The sequence below is a fragment of the Sorghum bicolor genome, chromosome 2 (assembly GCF_000003195.3).
Source record: "Sorghum bicolor cultivar BTx623 chromosome 2, Sorghum_bicolor_NCBIv3, whole genome shotgun sequence".
NCBI lineage: Eukaryota > Viridiplantae > Streptophyta > Magnoliopsida > Poales > Poaceae > Sorghum > Sorghum bicolor.
Genome location: NC_012871.2, coordinates 72,101,986 through 72,117,176, shown reverse-complemented (window position 1 = coordinate 72,117,176; position 15,191 = coordinate 72,101,986). Strand labels below are relative to the sequence as shown.

At 41.5% G+C, this 15,191-nt stretch overlaps 1 protein-coding gene across 3 annotated transcripts; it reads right to left on the bottom strand.

The window, feature by feature from the left end:
• LOC8078977 (interferon-related developmental regulator 2) lies at positions 683-5,489 on the bottom strand. Of its 3 annotated transcripts, XR_002449968.1 has the most exons (14): positions 4,992-5,489; positions 4,708-4,882; positions 4,099-4,179; positions 3,780-3,862; positions 3,571-3,686; positions 3,379-3,489; positions 3,164-3,279; positions 2,765-3,071; positions 2,603-2,686; positions 2,466-2,516; positions 2,315-2,386; positions 1,641-1,709; positions 1,132-1,244; positions 683-1,037 (listed from the first exon to the last, which is right to left on the bottom strand). XR_002449968.1 is itself a non-coding variant. In XM_021453129.1 (13 exons), the coding sequence occupies exons 1-13, from the start codon at positions 4,999-5,001 to the stop codon at positions 1,212-1,214; spliced, it is 1,308 nt and encodes a 435-aa protein (XP_021308804.1). In that variant the 5' UTR covers positions 5,002-5,489; the 3' UTR covers positions 964-1,211. The 3 variants fall into 3 exon arrangements, 2 of the variants coding, with proteins under 2 accessions (XP_021308804.1, XP_002460944.1); XM_021453129.1 differs by having other exon boundaries at positions 964-1,244; XM_002460899.2 differs by having other exon boundaries at positions 964-1,244; positions 3,164-3,276; positions 4,992-5,488.

Here is a 15,191-nt window from a genome sequence, read left to right as displayed (position 1 = left end):
TCAATGTGAGTCATTGGAATGGCACACTCAACAAGCATGTCCCTGTGCTGGAAATGCCTGCGGAAATAGAGCGGCCATCTAAGGACTTGTTTAGTTTTAAAAAAAATTCAAAATTTACATGCATAAAATATTAAATATAGACAAATTAAAAACTAATTATACAGTTTACCTATAATTTATGAGACAAATCTTTAAACCTAGTTAATCAATAATTAGACAATAATTATCATATATAAATGAAAGTACTATCTAAAATCTAAAAAATTTGCCAACTAAGTACCCATTCACCAATCACCGTGTATATATTTTATTATTTATTTACTTCTTTTATATCGAATTTAAAAGTCGTTTAGGATAGCGACAGTCTCTAATATAACTTTAGGTCTTGTTTAGTTTCAAAATTTTTTTAAGAAAACAACATTATAGCACTTTCGTTTTTATTTGACAGACATTATTCAATCATAAAGTAGCCTTAAAAGATTCGTCTCGCGATTTACAAACAAACTGTGTAATCCGTTTTTATTTTCATTTATATTTAATGCTCCATAAGTGTGCCGCAAGATTCGATGTGACGAAAAATCTTTAAAAAAATTTTGGTTTTAGGGTAAACTAAACAAGGCCTTAACCTCTTATTTTATAAAAATATTTTAAAAAAATAATATATGTATACTTTATAAAAATATTTTTCAAAACAAATCTACTCATATAATTTTTACATTTACAAACTTAACAATTTAAAATTGTTGATGATTTAGATTTCCAATATTTAACTCAAACCTTATGTAAAACAACTTCTAAATCCAATACTGGTTACTACAGTAGTAACAGTTTGGTGTGTGCCTTGAACCATGGAAGGGACGGTCCTAGGCCGTGCCAATTTGTCGACGACGGGCTGGGTACAGTTGATGCAACTGTCACGCAACAACAGAACGTCTTCGAATGAGGTGGGCCTCAGAACAAAACTGCCTAGTGAACTTCGAAGTAATTCTTGACTATTCCCGCCAAATCATGCTGAACTTCAACATAAATCGTGCTATCTGACGTTCCATATGCACGAAATAGCAATTTGTTTAGGTGCACTATAATAGTATAACTCCAGTATCTCAAAGTACACAATCATGATGGCACAACCTCCAGTGAAATGTGCCAGTAATAATACGGAGTAGTTTGAAAGGAGACGCAGAATGGTTCTTCCCACCCAAGTGACCATGTTAGTCGTCCAACATGACGGCATTCTTCCTTACCTGAAATGATCAAAACATCATACGTGTATTAGTATTATTCAGACTATAGTTGTTGCATATGTTTTCGCTGGCTATCAAAAGCATAGAAGGCGAGACCAACATGTAACCAAACACCACCCCAGCAAACCCACAGTAACATGAGGGAAAACAAAGGCCCTGTTCGCTTGAATTTATCAGTCAAAATTTTACGGCCAGCTAGTAGCCAGCCGAAGAGGACCAAAAACATTTACAAGGATTACTCTTAGAGCGCCAGTTAGGATTCCTTATGCTGTTAGGGAACCAGGTGTCCAGGTATCCATAAAATTATTTTAATTATTATAGTTTGACGCTGAAGAAACATAGGGTGACGACAAGGAGAGTTCTTCACATGAAGAGGACATCTCATGTTAGCATTACCTGGGCTAGACGACGTTCCTTGTTTAATTTCAGAGCTCTTTCTTTTTCCTCTTCAGACCTAAAGATTTTCTGCAAGAGGTTTGGGTTGTTTGTGATAAGAAATTGATATATAATAATAAAAGCAAACCAAGAGAACAGGCAGATCAACATGAGAAACTTGAACATAAGAGAGTTTTAGGAATCAAATCTGAACAGTTCATACAGACAGATCAAAACTTTATTTAAAGGAAAATGAATTTTACTACATGGGATACAGTAAAGCCAATAATGGTATCTAGCTTTTTACTGAAATCACACATGAAATTGCCAACATAGCATTTTTCCTGTACCATTGTTTAAATTGCCAACCAACTTACACAAAGCAAACAAGGAGACAAGAAGGCAACATTATGCCTAGGTCAGGAAGGTGCCTAAAATACAACAATGGAAGCCTAAACCCAAAGAAGCTATTAGATTCCATCTTGCTAGCCTTTATATCCAATTGTACTCTACTTTTCTAGACTTCTATCCTGGTTATATAATCAGCTTTTACTGAACGAGTGAACTTTTGGGCATTGTATGACCAGTCTGTAGTAAAAAGACTACTGGTATGGACTCATAAATAAAAATGTTCAACTTTGACAAACTTAGAACTACCATTGCAACTCGCAACATCTATGTCAGGGATTTATTACCTTATCAGTGGACGACAGGGTTTCAGCTTTGTCAACCTTAATGTCAAAGATATCCTGAAGAAGTCCATTCTCCTGTATGAGAGGAACTCAAAATTTGTCATACCATCTACTAAATACATCGTTTATAAATAACCATTCAGAAGACACTAACCTGAACATGCTTCAGAAAGCCCTTCCCCAGAAACCGCTTTAAGAAATTCAACTGATTAACAAGGAAAACAAATAGCTAATGAGAACATGAAAGAATATTTACATTTTGCAAGCCAAGGAGGGGAGAAAAACAAGCACCTGGATTAATTCAGACCATGACGACACCCTTAAAACATCACGTTTTCCAGCAATCTTGATCGATTCTTCAGGGCAGTCACCATACTACAAAAGGAGGATCACCAATTAAGTGAAACAGAAACAAGGATTTGAAACTCTTAACTAGAGCAGATACAAACAAACCTTGACAAAATCTAAGATCCTTTGAAACAAGTCTCTTTGGTCAGTAAGGTTTTTCTTGTCTGCACCTTTCCCCCCAGCCTCAGCAGAGAGATTAGAGGCCAGACCTGATATTTTGGCTTTTAATGCTTGCATATCCAAGAAAAGCTTGTTCTTAGAACCACCAGTTCCTCCCGTGTTAACATCGCCATCCTCACAAGAAGAAACATCAAGCAGATTTAACTCAAAGCACAAAGCCAATGCTTCACCAGCAGCCATTCGAACAGCACGATCATCTGCTTCCAAAAGAGTGGAGAGAAATGCAATGGGCCTAGCAAGTAGAAGAAAGGTAAGTTAGGTATAAATCCACCGATAGGTTAGCGTGCACCAACATACAACAGGAGAAAAACAGAAAACACTAACTCTTTCCAGCTATCAGTATTTATTCTCCATGAACCAATAGTAGTCAGGAGAAATGTCCATGCAGATAGAGCAGCTGCTAACACAGGAGGCTTAGGTTTCCGAACAGTTCCCACCTGCAGAGATTACAACCATGTTCAGTCATCATAGAAAACTGGATGCAGCTCCTTTCAACATTAGCTTGCAAAATACAATAACAAGTAAATGGGAAACATTACATTTGAACCAGACTTTGGATGAATCACATCCCACATGGCTTTCAAAGATAACTCTGTTTCAGCCAGATCAGTTGCGCCAACAAATGTGATGATAGCCAAACAATCAAGTGCCTACAGAAGGTCAGTTTAGATTCCCTTCACTGGGAGTGCAGAAGGATTGGAAGTCAAATGACAACAACAAAAAATACATACAGATATCATCTTTGATGCATCAGACCAAGCTTGAAGTATCCTACAGAGTTGGGGATGCGACTCCTCCATTATTTCACGTGAACTGCTCCCAGCACCGAGTGTAATAGCCAATAACCCTAATGACTCAAAATGACCAAATACAGTGTCATAAAACAACAGTATTTGCTTTGAACTACTTAATGTGAACAAGGGATAGTATATATACATACCAATGGCATGAGATGCCAGAAAAACCTCCTTAGTAGATCCCTTTTTGATGGAATTATTGAATTGACTCAGCAGTGTGGCATACCTTCAAAAGCATAAACACACACAATGATTATACATTTCACCAAGTGGATTCAGATAAAACATACCATACCTGAAAGAGAGCTAGCATGATAGCACATAATGTAACCATGTGACACATGGGAAGGTTGGTGAGTTCATGGTAATTCACAACATGACTTACAGGAAAATAAGCAAAAAAAATCCATGCAACATTTCATAATTTAAGGCCTCATGGCTCACTAACAGAATATAACATACCTATTCTCCACAAGGCCATGGAGCATAAAACTTTCAAAGGCATCAACCAGTTTAACCAATGCTGCCTCTCTTGTAGACCCCCTAGAAGACAATACATACAGTAACATCAGCGCAATGCATAGTTGTTAGTTTATGAAAACACAATGAGCATTAATGGCCAAGAAGACCTTCAACCACAGTAAAAACTCTATGCACTACTGAATCCTATTTATACCTATTTATAATAATCTATTTCTCGTGCAAGTAAATACAAGTAGTCATCAGATTATCATGGGTCCGGACCTTGCAAAGTAAAACAAAAACAATAGACAACTGTAATTTAAGTACAGTGAACTATAGTCCAATACGAGTCCGTGCATTAAGTAGGGAACATCATGCAAACAAACAAGAAAACCGTGTTGCCCGGGCCAACTACAATTGGGTCAGCCAGCTACAATATGATGCCACATAGTAAACCATCTATGCCTCCACATAAGTTAAGTACAGCCAACGAAGTCGAAGTGAACAGCACTCGCACAGAAATGCCTACTTGACCATCAGCGCCTGAACAGCAAACAACCAAAACGATATGCTAGAGAATCCTAGAAGCGTAAAGGGTGACCTCCTGACCTCTTCTCGTAGAGCGCGTCGATGTACTTGTCGAGGACGAACTCCTGCGAGTTGACGTGCTCGGTGGCATACGAGATGGAGAGATCCGACAGCGCGGTGGACGAGGAGCCGACGCTGTCGGCGTCGCTGCTGTCGAGCAGGTCGTCCCCGCCGCCGCGGGCCTTGCTCTTCTTGCCTGCACAAACCAACGCCCCCAAATCACCAATCAGAAATTCAGAACCAACCACTACACCACCCATCGATCAAAAGACACCACCAATCAATCGGCGTCAAGAGAAACTCACTCTTCCCCATGGCAACACCGGTCAGGGACAGAACCAGAACTCAGAAGCTCCCAGGAACCGCGAGACAGACCGTGGAAGCAAGAATCAGAGCCGCAATCACAAATAACGGCGGGAGAAGGGAGGAAAGAGAGCGGGATCAGGAGCAGGTGCGATGGACGCGGAGGGAGGAGAAGGGACCGGCGGCGGGGGCGGCGAGATCGGAACAGGGGCGACGCGTGTCGGCGCAGGGACAGGGGTCGGAGAAGCAGAAGCAGGGGCCGTCGTTCCTCTCGAGTGACTCGCGGAGAAGCAGCGCTGCCATGTGAGGAAATCGCGGCGAGGGGCGGAGCGGGCTGGGAAGTGGCTTCAGGTTTCTCTCGCGCTCGCCTTTTGCTTGAGGAGGAGAGGAAGACGAGATGGGGGCGGCGTCGCTGGCGTATAAACGAGCGGTAGTGCGGGGTTCGAAGGAAGAAGCGGCGCTGGCTGGAAGGGACGGGAACGGGAGAGGCCCGGAATGGCAGCTAGGGCACGCGGCTATTTTTTATTCCACTCCCATTTTGTTTCTTGTGTGTAGTACCTTTTCTTTCTCGTTTTGATTTTCTTCATTCACGGCTTTTCCTCGTTATCCAGAAGGGAAACTAGCTGGTCCTCTATCAGCCAGCCTTGTGCTTTTTCAAGAACGCGCAGAAGATGTGTGCGTGCCTTCTAATTTATAGATATATATAAAAAATAAAAGTTTTTTTTGTGATTCTAGTTAAACCGCTTAATTAAATTGTGCACTGGTGTGAAAGGAGAATTGTATGATAAATTTAGTGGGTTAGTTTGTTTACGAAATTGCAGTGTGCACTTATATTTTATTAGAAATTTAATGTGTGTAAATTCTCTCAATGACCTTTGAAAAAAAAAGAAAAATTATATATTGCTGTCGTTAGCTACATAGGGTGCACCCTTTACTTTAAATGTTTAGGCGTATCTGCATTAATCAAATAGTATGAGTATCGATATATCCACAGTCTACTTTTAAAAAAATCCCATATATCTTTTAGCGAGACATTGGTTTTTGTAGCAATTGATAAACTTCAAGAGATTTTTTAAAATCTTAATATCTGCTATATAAAAAAAACGATCAGGTGCTTATTGAACAAGGCATCGTGTGAGATATATTTATATTTATACCAATGCATATCTATAACACTCCAATAGCACTCTATATAAACATACAAGACATTTGACATCAGCAACATTCACGTAAGTTATCCATGTTACTAAGATATATCAACATCCACTAACATGCCTTTTATTTGTCTATGACAGCATACCGTATTGCCCACTTAAACCTATTTAAAATAATCTATCTCTCGTGCAAGTAAGGCCCTGTTTAGATTGGAGATGAAAATTTTTTGGATGTCACATCGGATATGTCGGAAGAATGTCGGGAGGGATTTTTAGAAACTAATAAAAAACAAATTACATAGCTCTTCAGGAAACTGCAAGACAAATCTATTAAGTATAATTAATCAGTCATTAGCACATGTGGGTTACTGTAGCACTTATGGCTAATCATGGAGTAACTAGGCTTAAAAGATTCGTCTCGCGATTTTTAACCAAACTGTGTAATTAGTTTATTTTTTTATGTACATTTAATATTCCATATATGTGTCCAAAGATTCGATGGGATGGATGAAAAAATTTTGGGTGGGAAACTAAACAGGGCCTAATTAGAAGTAGTCTAATTTTACTCGGAATCATTCGTAGCTTCTGCGGCAATGCACGGACATCGTTCTAGTCAAGATGAATTTTAATTCACGACCTTGCCATTGTTCAGTTACGAGAGGATTTGGCTTAATTAGCGTGTGCTCGGAACGTCCCCGCGTCATGCCGTGTACTAGCCAGTCATCTCTCTTATATATCTTCAGCAGTCCAATTCGAGAAATAACTAACCAAATTACAGTTACGGTAACTTGGACGAAACCTACTGTACATCGTTTATTGGCATCTGACCCGAAACGGCGCAGCAGGAGATACCCCTGGGCCGAATCGTTCGCCGCACCGCATCACCCCCGGATATTCTCTTCACCGGCAGCGGCAAGTGGGCACGGGCGCACGGCCATGTCTCCAGACTCCAGCGTTCCACGGCTCCACCACCCGGCTCGCGCCATCTGCCCACCCCCACCCGGCTGGCGGCTGCTCCCACGCGGAGCTGCTCTGGAAGACCGGAATACCGCGGCCGCCGGCACGGCAGGTGCGCAGCGGTAGCGCACTGACGCTCGGCGGCGCGCGAGTGCGCGTCCACCGCGTGGCACGGTCGCTCGGCAACTTGTCAGCCGCTGGTTCCGCCGCGCGCCGTGCGTCTGTCTGGGCCGGGTCCCGGGGCCAAAGAGCTGCACTGCACCAGTGCACCGAATGGTCCAGGGGCTTCCACTTCCACGGTTCCACCACGTTCGCGACGGGCGTCACGAGGGACGTCTTTGCCACACGCCGACACGCGCCGCGCCGCCGTCGCGTGCGTGTCGAATTTGGGTTCGGAAACCACAGTATCCACGCGCCATCAACCAGGCCGCAGAAGAGACATCTCGTTACACAACAGAGAAGCACGTACGCGCACACGATTTTCCCTGCTGTATATACAACTTCTCTAGATGAGGACGGTGGCAAAGCGAAGCCAATATTGCGTTGCGTCCGTATACGATCCTCGACCAAACCTTAAAGCAGAAGATTAATCACGCTGCAAGAAATAGCTTATGCAAATGCCTGTTTTTAATATCAAAAGCTCAAGCGAATAGGCTACCAAGACCGACAACCCCAAGCAGCGTCAACATTGTTTAGTTTCCAAAAATTTTGCAAAATTTTTCAGATTCTCCGTCACATCGAATCTTTAGACGTATGCATGAAGTATTAAATATAGATGAAAATAAAAACTAATTGCACAGTTTGGTCAGAATTGACGAGACGGATCTTTTGAACATAGTTAGTCCATAATTAGACAATATTTGTCAAATACAAACGAAAGTACTACTATTCCTATTTTGTAAAAAAATTTGAAAGTAAACAAGGCCTAGAACGTGGACACAAGCACAAGCAAAACAAAAAGAATACGCCACTGGTTCCTGAAAGAAACAAGAAGAGGAAAACAAGCTACGCACCCAGCTCGAATCATCTCAATTTGCAGGGGTTCTTTTTAGGTCTTGTTTAGTTCTCAAAAAATTTTACAAAATTTTTCAGATTCTCCGTCACATTAAATCTTTAGACGCATGCATGAAGTATTAAATACAGACGAAAATAAAAACTAATTGCACAGTTTGGTCGGAATTGACGAGACGAATCTTTTGAGTCTAGGTAGTACATGATTGGATAATATTTGTCAAATACAAACGAAAATAATACTATTCCTATTTTTACAAAAAAAAATTAGAACTAAACAAGGCCTTATTCTGCATCAGTTTCCAGTGTCTGAGAAAACACAGCCTATTTGTGTACGTCTGCCATGGGAATTCCAAATAGAGAGCAGTGAGGTGGATTGATGGATTTCTCGTAGTCTCGTGATTAAAGTACTCAAAGTCAGGTTGTCTGGATCTCATTTTTCTTTTTTTTACTGATTCTTATAATATTTACTAGTAGATCAAATACTATTTCTGTAATATAGTCCATTCTAAAAAAATAGAACATTAAGAAACCACTCAAATAACACATATGCCCATAAATTATAGTCAATTAAGAAGTTTCTCCCAAAAATGTGTTTTCCTTTTAAATAAACAATGTCATTCTAAGCATTGTCATTACATAGAATGTGTTATATTTTAATATAAATTTTAGAAGCCACGATATACTATATTTTAGAACGAGAAAAATATGTCCGTTGTTGCAATACTAATTGTATTTTGTTATGGCACTCCATGAATATTTTGAAAAAAAAATGACTTCTAAAGTCATTCTATAATTTCATATGACAAATTACTACACCTCCAAAAGTAAGGTGTTTGTATATTGACCAATTTTCCTTTGGGCTCAAGAAATTTTATTTGAACAATCAATTGTTTCAACATTTCCAAATGGTGTATCCCCTTTGTCCCAAAAGGACGTAGTTTTTGCATAATATTAAGTTTAACCATATTTATATAAGATTTTTTGTGCGATGATACATATAAGAAATATTGATACTTATCACACTAAATAATATCAATAGATTCACTATGAAATGGATTTTATAATATATCGACTTGTTGTTGTAAGAGTTTGATATTATTTTTTATATACTATAACTATGAACGAATTCTGCCTCAGAACATTTTGTATTGTTTTGTGATTTTTGTCTCGATGAAACGACTCCACCCTGGTTTCGCTTGATTTTGTTTTTAGTCTCTCATGGACACTAGCAACTGTATTTTTTTTCTAGCCGTGCTTTTTAAAGTGTAGCTTATTAAAATAGGATAGATTTAAGTTATTCCCCAGTCATAAAAAGTTCAAATTTTTTAAACATATTTTTATTTACAAATTTTTTATTAATAAATATTTTTATGAAATTAGAATCTAATCTACCAGCTAAATGGTCTTATCAAGTGATTTTGATTCATTATCTAAAACATTTATCGAGTGGATCTAGATCTAGATCTAGAACAATTTTACCAAAACAATTCCACTTTCTTGATCTGACTAGCATTGATGTCTTGATCTACATTGGTAAAATGTCTTTCATACATTTCTATTTGTTTCTAGATTTGTGTATTCTTTTTTAAATTAAATAGTACATTGTAGACGTCCATATCATGCACGTACAGTCATCCCGATGAACACATATCGCAAATCCTATCTCTATGAGCACCTTCGACGGACTAAATCAGTAGATCTTGAGATTATTTCATCATGCGCTTAGGTGTGACAGGGATTTTATTGTCAGAAATCAAAATCTATCGGAGGCCATGGGTAAACAGGTTATATCAAAAATATCATATTAAATTCAGCTCAAGTTTAAGTTAATTCAAATAAATAAGTAAAATTGTATCAAAAAGAGATTATTTCTTATGGGCACCTACGGGTAAACATTATATATATATATATATATATATATATATATATATATATATATGAACCCTGTGTTGTGACTTGTGAGCTTGTCAATAGTTATAGACTGCGCATCCACTGGTCAAAACAAAAAAGGGCTTTTCATTTTCATCAGAGATCTGTCCACACTCCACAGTTGTCCAAATCGGAAAGGCCGACGTAGCTCAGGCCACGGGATTCACTTTCCAAGCCTGACAAGAAATGATATTGGGCCGTCCATTACACAACCTTCGAACAAATTGTCGACCCGTCCTGCCATCATGGATCATTATCGGCCTACATGGGCCTTCATTGAAGGGGAGTCTGGACCGGGTAAGACCATAAGGCCTTCACGTCTTGAGGTCGCAGAGCGCCTAGAGTTTCGGCAGTTTTCCTACTGAGACTTGGCGTCTCCCTCGTTGCAGTCTGGCAGACACCGGACGACCTGCCTGCTGACTGCTGTTCCTCTCACTCTCAGATCGATGACGATGAGACATGGTGCAGCGAGCGAATAGGGTCTCGAGTTGGTCCGTGCCGTGACGACGGGCGCAGGCAGGAGGATATGGGCGCGGGATTGCACGTCGCGCTCGAAAGCGAGAGCGAGAGGTATCACCCGACGCACGCCCGACACTTCCTCACTTGCACCGCCAGTTGTTCTGATGCTGCTGCTGCGAGATGCGTCAAATTTCATTTCATTTAATCAGGTACTAGGCGCCATCCATCACTCCCTCAACTGAAAGCAAACCAAAGCCGGTCAAAGTTCACCGTGAAATCATTACGCTACCGGCTACCCTACTCACCCTGGTTATTATAAATCTGGAACATCCCTGCTTTCATTCCATCGACTGTTCGTTGTTGGAATTATCCGGAGGGACAGAGGCTATATAGCGCCGTTGCTGTCTGATCCGATCATACGATCTGCTGCCGTCGTAGTCTGGCGCCGGAGTAATTGACAGCATGTCACTTCTGTATGACTCGAAAGAATGGACGAAACGCAACAGTAGATTTTACTCCACAGTACCGCACAGCTTGCTTGCAATCCACGATGGCGAATTTGAGAAGTATCCAGCCGACAGTAGGATCTGTGATCTGTCTGCACTTCCACTCCATACTCTCCAGCCATCCCTGTGTAGTACTCCTCCTACTGCTAACGTAGGAGTAGCAAGTCGGCAGAAGTGACACAGAACCAGAAATTCTTTGAAAGATTCGAGGGAACTAGGCGACGACGACAAGACAGACAGGTTGAACAGTACTAGTACAACTTTGCAACAAAATTTGTCAAAAATGGTTGCAGTCTTCCGGCTCAAATGGTTGCCATCACCACAGAACACAGAGCAGCAAGCACATTTCCCATCCAGAGCACGCTCAGTCCCAACGCAAAGGAGTGACTGAAAGTGAAGCAAACCATTGGCACTCTCTGTGGCTGCAGCCAACCCACACGGTTCACGCAGCAGTCTGCCGACGACGAGCTTGCCGGCGCCAGCACAAAACCGATGGATCACCTCACTCCCGTCAGCTCAGCTCCGGATTATTCGTTTCCAAGCGTCGTCTTCATGACGCACCACACATCACCTACAGGCCGGCTACAGCCCAACAACTGCGAGACAGAGATAGATAGACCTGAGAGAAGAGAAGAAGGAAGCAGGGACGCTGCTTCCCTAACAACTGAAGTGCGTCACGGATGTTCCCGTATCTGCTCGCCTTTTTTTCATTTCATTTTTCTGTAGGAAGAGTACCTGCTTATAAACTAAAACAATATCGCAGGCTCATCACCCACCACACGCACTGTTCCTCACCCCTAAACCAAAATCCCATTCAACGATACGGTGCCGCGTATTTGGAAAATGAATGAGGCTGAAAATGATCGATGCAAAATACGTTGCGTTGTAAGTACTGTTGTGCGGTGGTCAACTTCCAGAAATGCTTTGTTTTGTTCCCTAAAAGAACGAGCCGTGTTTGTTTTGTGTTTCTTTAGAGATAGCGTAGGAACTGTGCTTTTCTGTTTGTGTTTTTTTTTTATTTTAGCATAAAGAGGTGAATGAGAGCATTTATTTGGCTTTGGAATATCACATATCAGCGACTGGTGGCGTTCATGCACACTTGGTTTGGTTGGTGACGACAATTCCATCACCTTAAACTGAACGGCCCGTTTCTGTAGCAAGAGAATCATGTCATTTTCTCATTGTTCTTTTCTCTTATCGCTTTGGAATTTTTTAGCCTAAAAATATAGTTTACCCAGGATCACGATACCTGCCGCCATCGTTTCTTTATATTGTTTGGATCACTTTATCTGTCACAGTCTAACAGTACCCTTGATTGATATATATTCAAAGTAGAAACTATTGGTTAGCACACAATTAAGAGGCTGTTTAGTTCCTGAAATTTTTTTACAAAGCTTTAAAGATTTTTCTGTCACATCAAATTGTGCAGCACATGCATAAAACATAAAATATAGATTAAAAAAATAACTAATTGTATAGTTCGCTTGTAATTTGTAAGACAAATTTTTTGAGTGTGGTTAGTCCATGGTTCGACAAAAAATGTCAAATGCAAACGAAAATACCACGATAGCCAAAACTCAAAATTTTCACCAACTAAACAAGGCCTAATTCCACAAGTTTTTTGTGTTCTGAAAGTTGCTTGTACTGGGAGTTTTCTCCTGGAAAACTTTCAAGTTCAGATCGGTGCTTCAAACTTGATGTATGCACCTTGCGAGATGAGGATTCATGGCAAACTACTGCTCCAACTACGAATTCAACATGTGACATACTATTATATGAGTATGTTTGTACATGTATGGCTGTCCAAGTTTATGTCCAACACCGACAAAACAAAGCTTGTCAAAATAATTGAACCGATCTTGGCACTACTAGAGTAGTACTGGTACCAAACTGTACGGGCGAACTTGGTACACGAGCTCGTCGCGGAAATGTTTCCGCGCAAAGACAAGCTATCTCGAGCGATTTCCCTGTCATCCCAACCACAGCAAAGACTTATCCGACGTAGCCACTTTGTTTGGTCCCAAAATGCCAAGAGATCATATCTCTCGTCTCTGCATTCTCCATCTCTCTTGTAAGCAACAGCTCCTCCGAAAGCTGCAGGGACATGCCCGATTATTTTTTCTTCCAAGAACCTGCAGGAGACCTGCGCGGCATCATGTCATCAAGGGCTGCTAATCACAGAGACATGCCATCACTTGTTTATTAACCCTACAGGGGGTCGCGGGCAAAGCCCCAATGATGTCCAGATCTCATTTTCCCGCGCTAGTTTCATATGCTGACAGGACAGCTACACCTGTAGGTCTCCGGAGAGACATGCACATCAGTGACAGCTCAGAAATGTTGTTACGAGAGCAAGAAAACGTCGACCGTCGAGGGGGGTGGCAATATGAAACAGGCAGCAGGAATCTTCTTGGATTTGATTCGTTTTTGTTCCAGTTCCCCAGAAGTATCTACATACAAATCATAGCAAGAGTACATGGAGCAGTACAGGATTATAGTACGGTTTACCTACAGTTGAAATGAATAAAGTGTGTTAAATTGTGAAGAAAACAATTTTGAGATGGGGTACTCCGTACTAGTTAGCTGGAGTACTGTAATTCAGATTCAGGTTGCCGCGCGACATGTCAGAAGCTCAAAACGCACCCTGTCTCTTCGTGGTTGGCAAAGGTTCGAAACATTACACGCTCTGGCTTTGAAACCTGAACTGTGCAAGAACAGTTGTCATTTTCTGGACACAATCAGAGCCATGTATTAAAAATCTACTGTTTCAGTACTTATACTATGCTCCAGATCTCATCGATCCAGCATTTCTTAATCGGAGTAAATTATTGCACATGTCAATACACCATTATCAAATTTGCGCATCATGGAATCGTATCTCGATTTTTTTCCTTTGGAAAAAGAAAGTGCTCCATGTGATTTAGCAATACCATAAATTTGCAATATATATATAATCTTATTAGTCTGATCCGACGTTTGTGCATCATTGAGCACCTAAAAGAGAAGAACAGACCAAGGGACGGTGCCTGATTTGAACGGCCGGCATGAACTTGCAACTTGCCAATAATATAGTGCTCTCCCTGCCTATTATTATTATTATTGTGATGATGATCATGTGGACATTGTCATTGCTCATATAAGAATTCAAAGTTCAATGCAACACACGAAAGAGAAGTGGTCTCCTCGGAAGAGTTCTGTTGTCCTAGCATCGCGAATCGAAATGCCCTGCAGCGCTGCGGTCAATCGATGCCTTTACGCGTACTTTTGGAACGCGACGACAGAAATGTTCGACTGTAATAGCCGTGGCGCCCCCTTAGAATGATACTTACAATTCGAAATTCCAAAGTCGTCCGGTTGCAGTTTCTGCTGAGCGTGCACCGTTGACATACCTATCGGGTTCTGGAGAAACGGGTGGCGTAGTTCCTATAGTTTCCGGCGAGATAAGAAAAGTTCAACAGAGAAGAAATGATTTTTATCCTATTGGTCAATCAAACCGGAAAAGGTAAACCAAGAAAGTAGTACTCCACTACTCCTACAAATAGCAGTTTCCAGCTCATCCAGGAGTAGTATATTTTTAACTTAGGCCGAGATAAGTACCAATAGTACCCATTTATTTTATTTTTCTTAAAGACTGATATGCTAATGACGTTACGCGGACATTGGCCCAGCAAGCAGTAGCAGCTCCGCTCTCTGCTGTCATGAGCTGATCAGCCGGAAGCAGCATCGCGCGGCGTCCGCTTCCTGGCCTGCCACTGCCGCCTAGGCAGCGGGCACAGGTCGACCGACGAGCAACGACCGAGTTCGGAAGACCGATTGCCAGGACTTTTCCACGGGCAAATGATGACCTGACGTGACCGCAGTTTTATCCACAGTGGCCGTACGCCTAACCTAATCTAAATTCAGAAAAGGAGCATCAACGACGTACACGCGCGAACGCGATCGATCGATGATCAGGCGGATCGTAATTCAAAAAGGGCGCTGCTTAACTCGTTCCCCAGATCATCATCGGCCGGTACAGGGAGGAAAGCGAGCGTGTAGTTAGATATCGAGATTGGTGGCTGGCCCGAATCATTTGGCGACGGCGACGGCAATTATTTGCGCCCCGGTCAATCATCGCAAGCCCCATGCGGTGGGCGCGCGTGTAGTGTAGGTGTGGTGTGGCCGCAGCTCGCAGCTGTCCCGA

What these genes read in the sequence shown, in the direction of transcription:
- LOC8078977 (XM_021453129.1), bottom strand. An exon ending in ATGCATCAAAGATGATATCT is followed by an intron (nt 3,490 to 3,570) that starts GTATGTATTTTT and finishes GACCTTCTGTAG; the next exon opens with GCACTTGATTGTTTGGCTAT. An exon ending in CATGGTCTGAATTAATCCAG is followed by an intron (nt 2,517 to 2,602) that starts GTGCTTGTTTTT and finishes CTTGTTAATCAG; the next exon opens with TTGAATTTCTTAAAGCGGTT.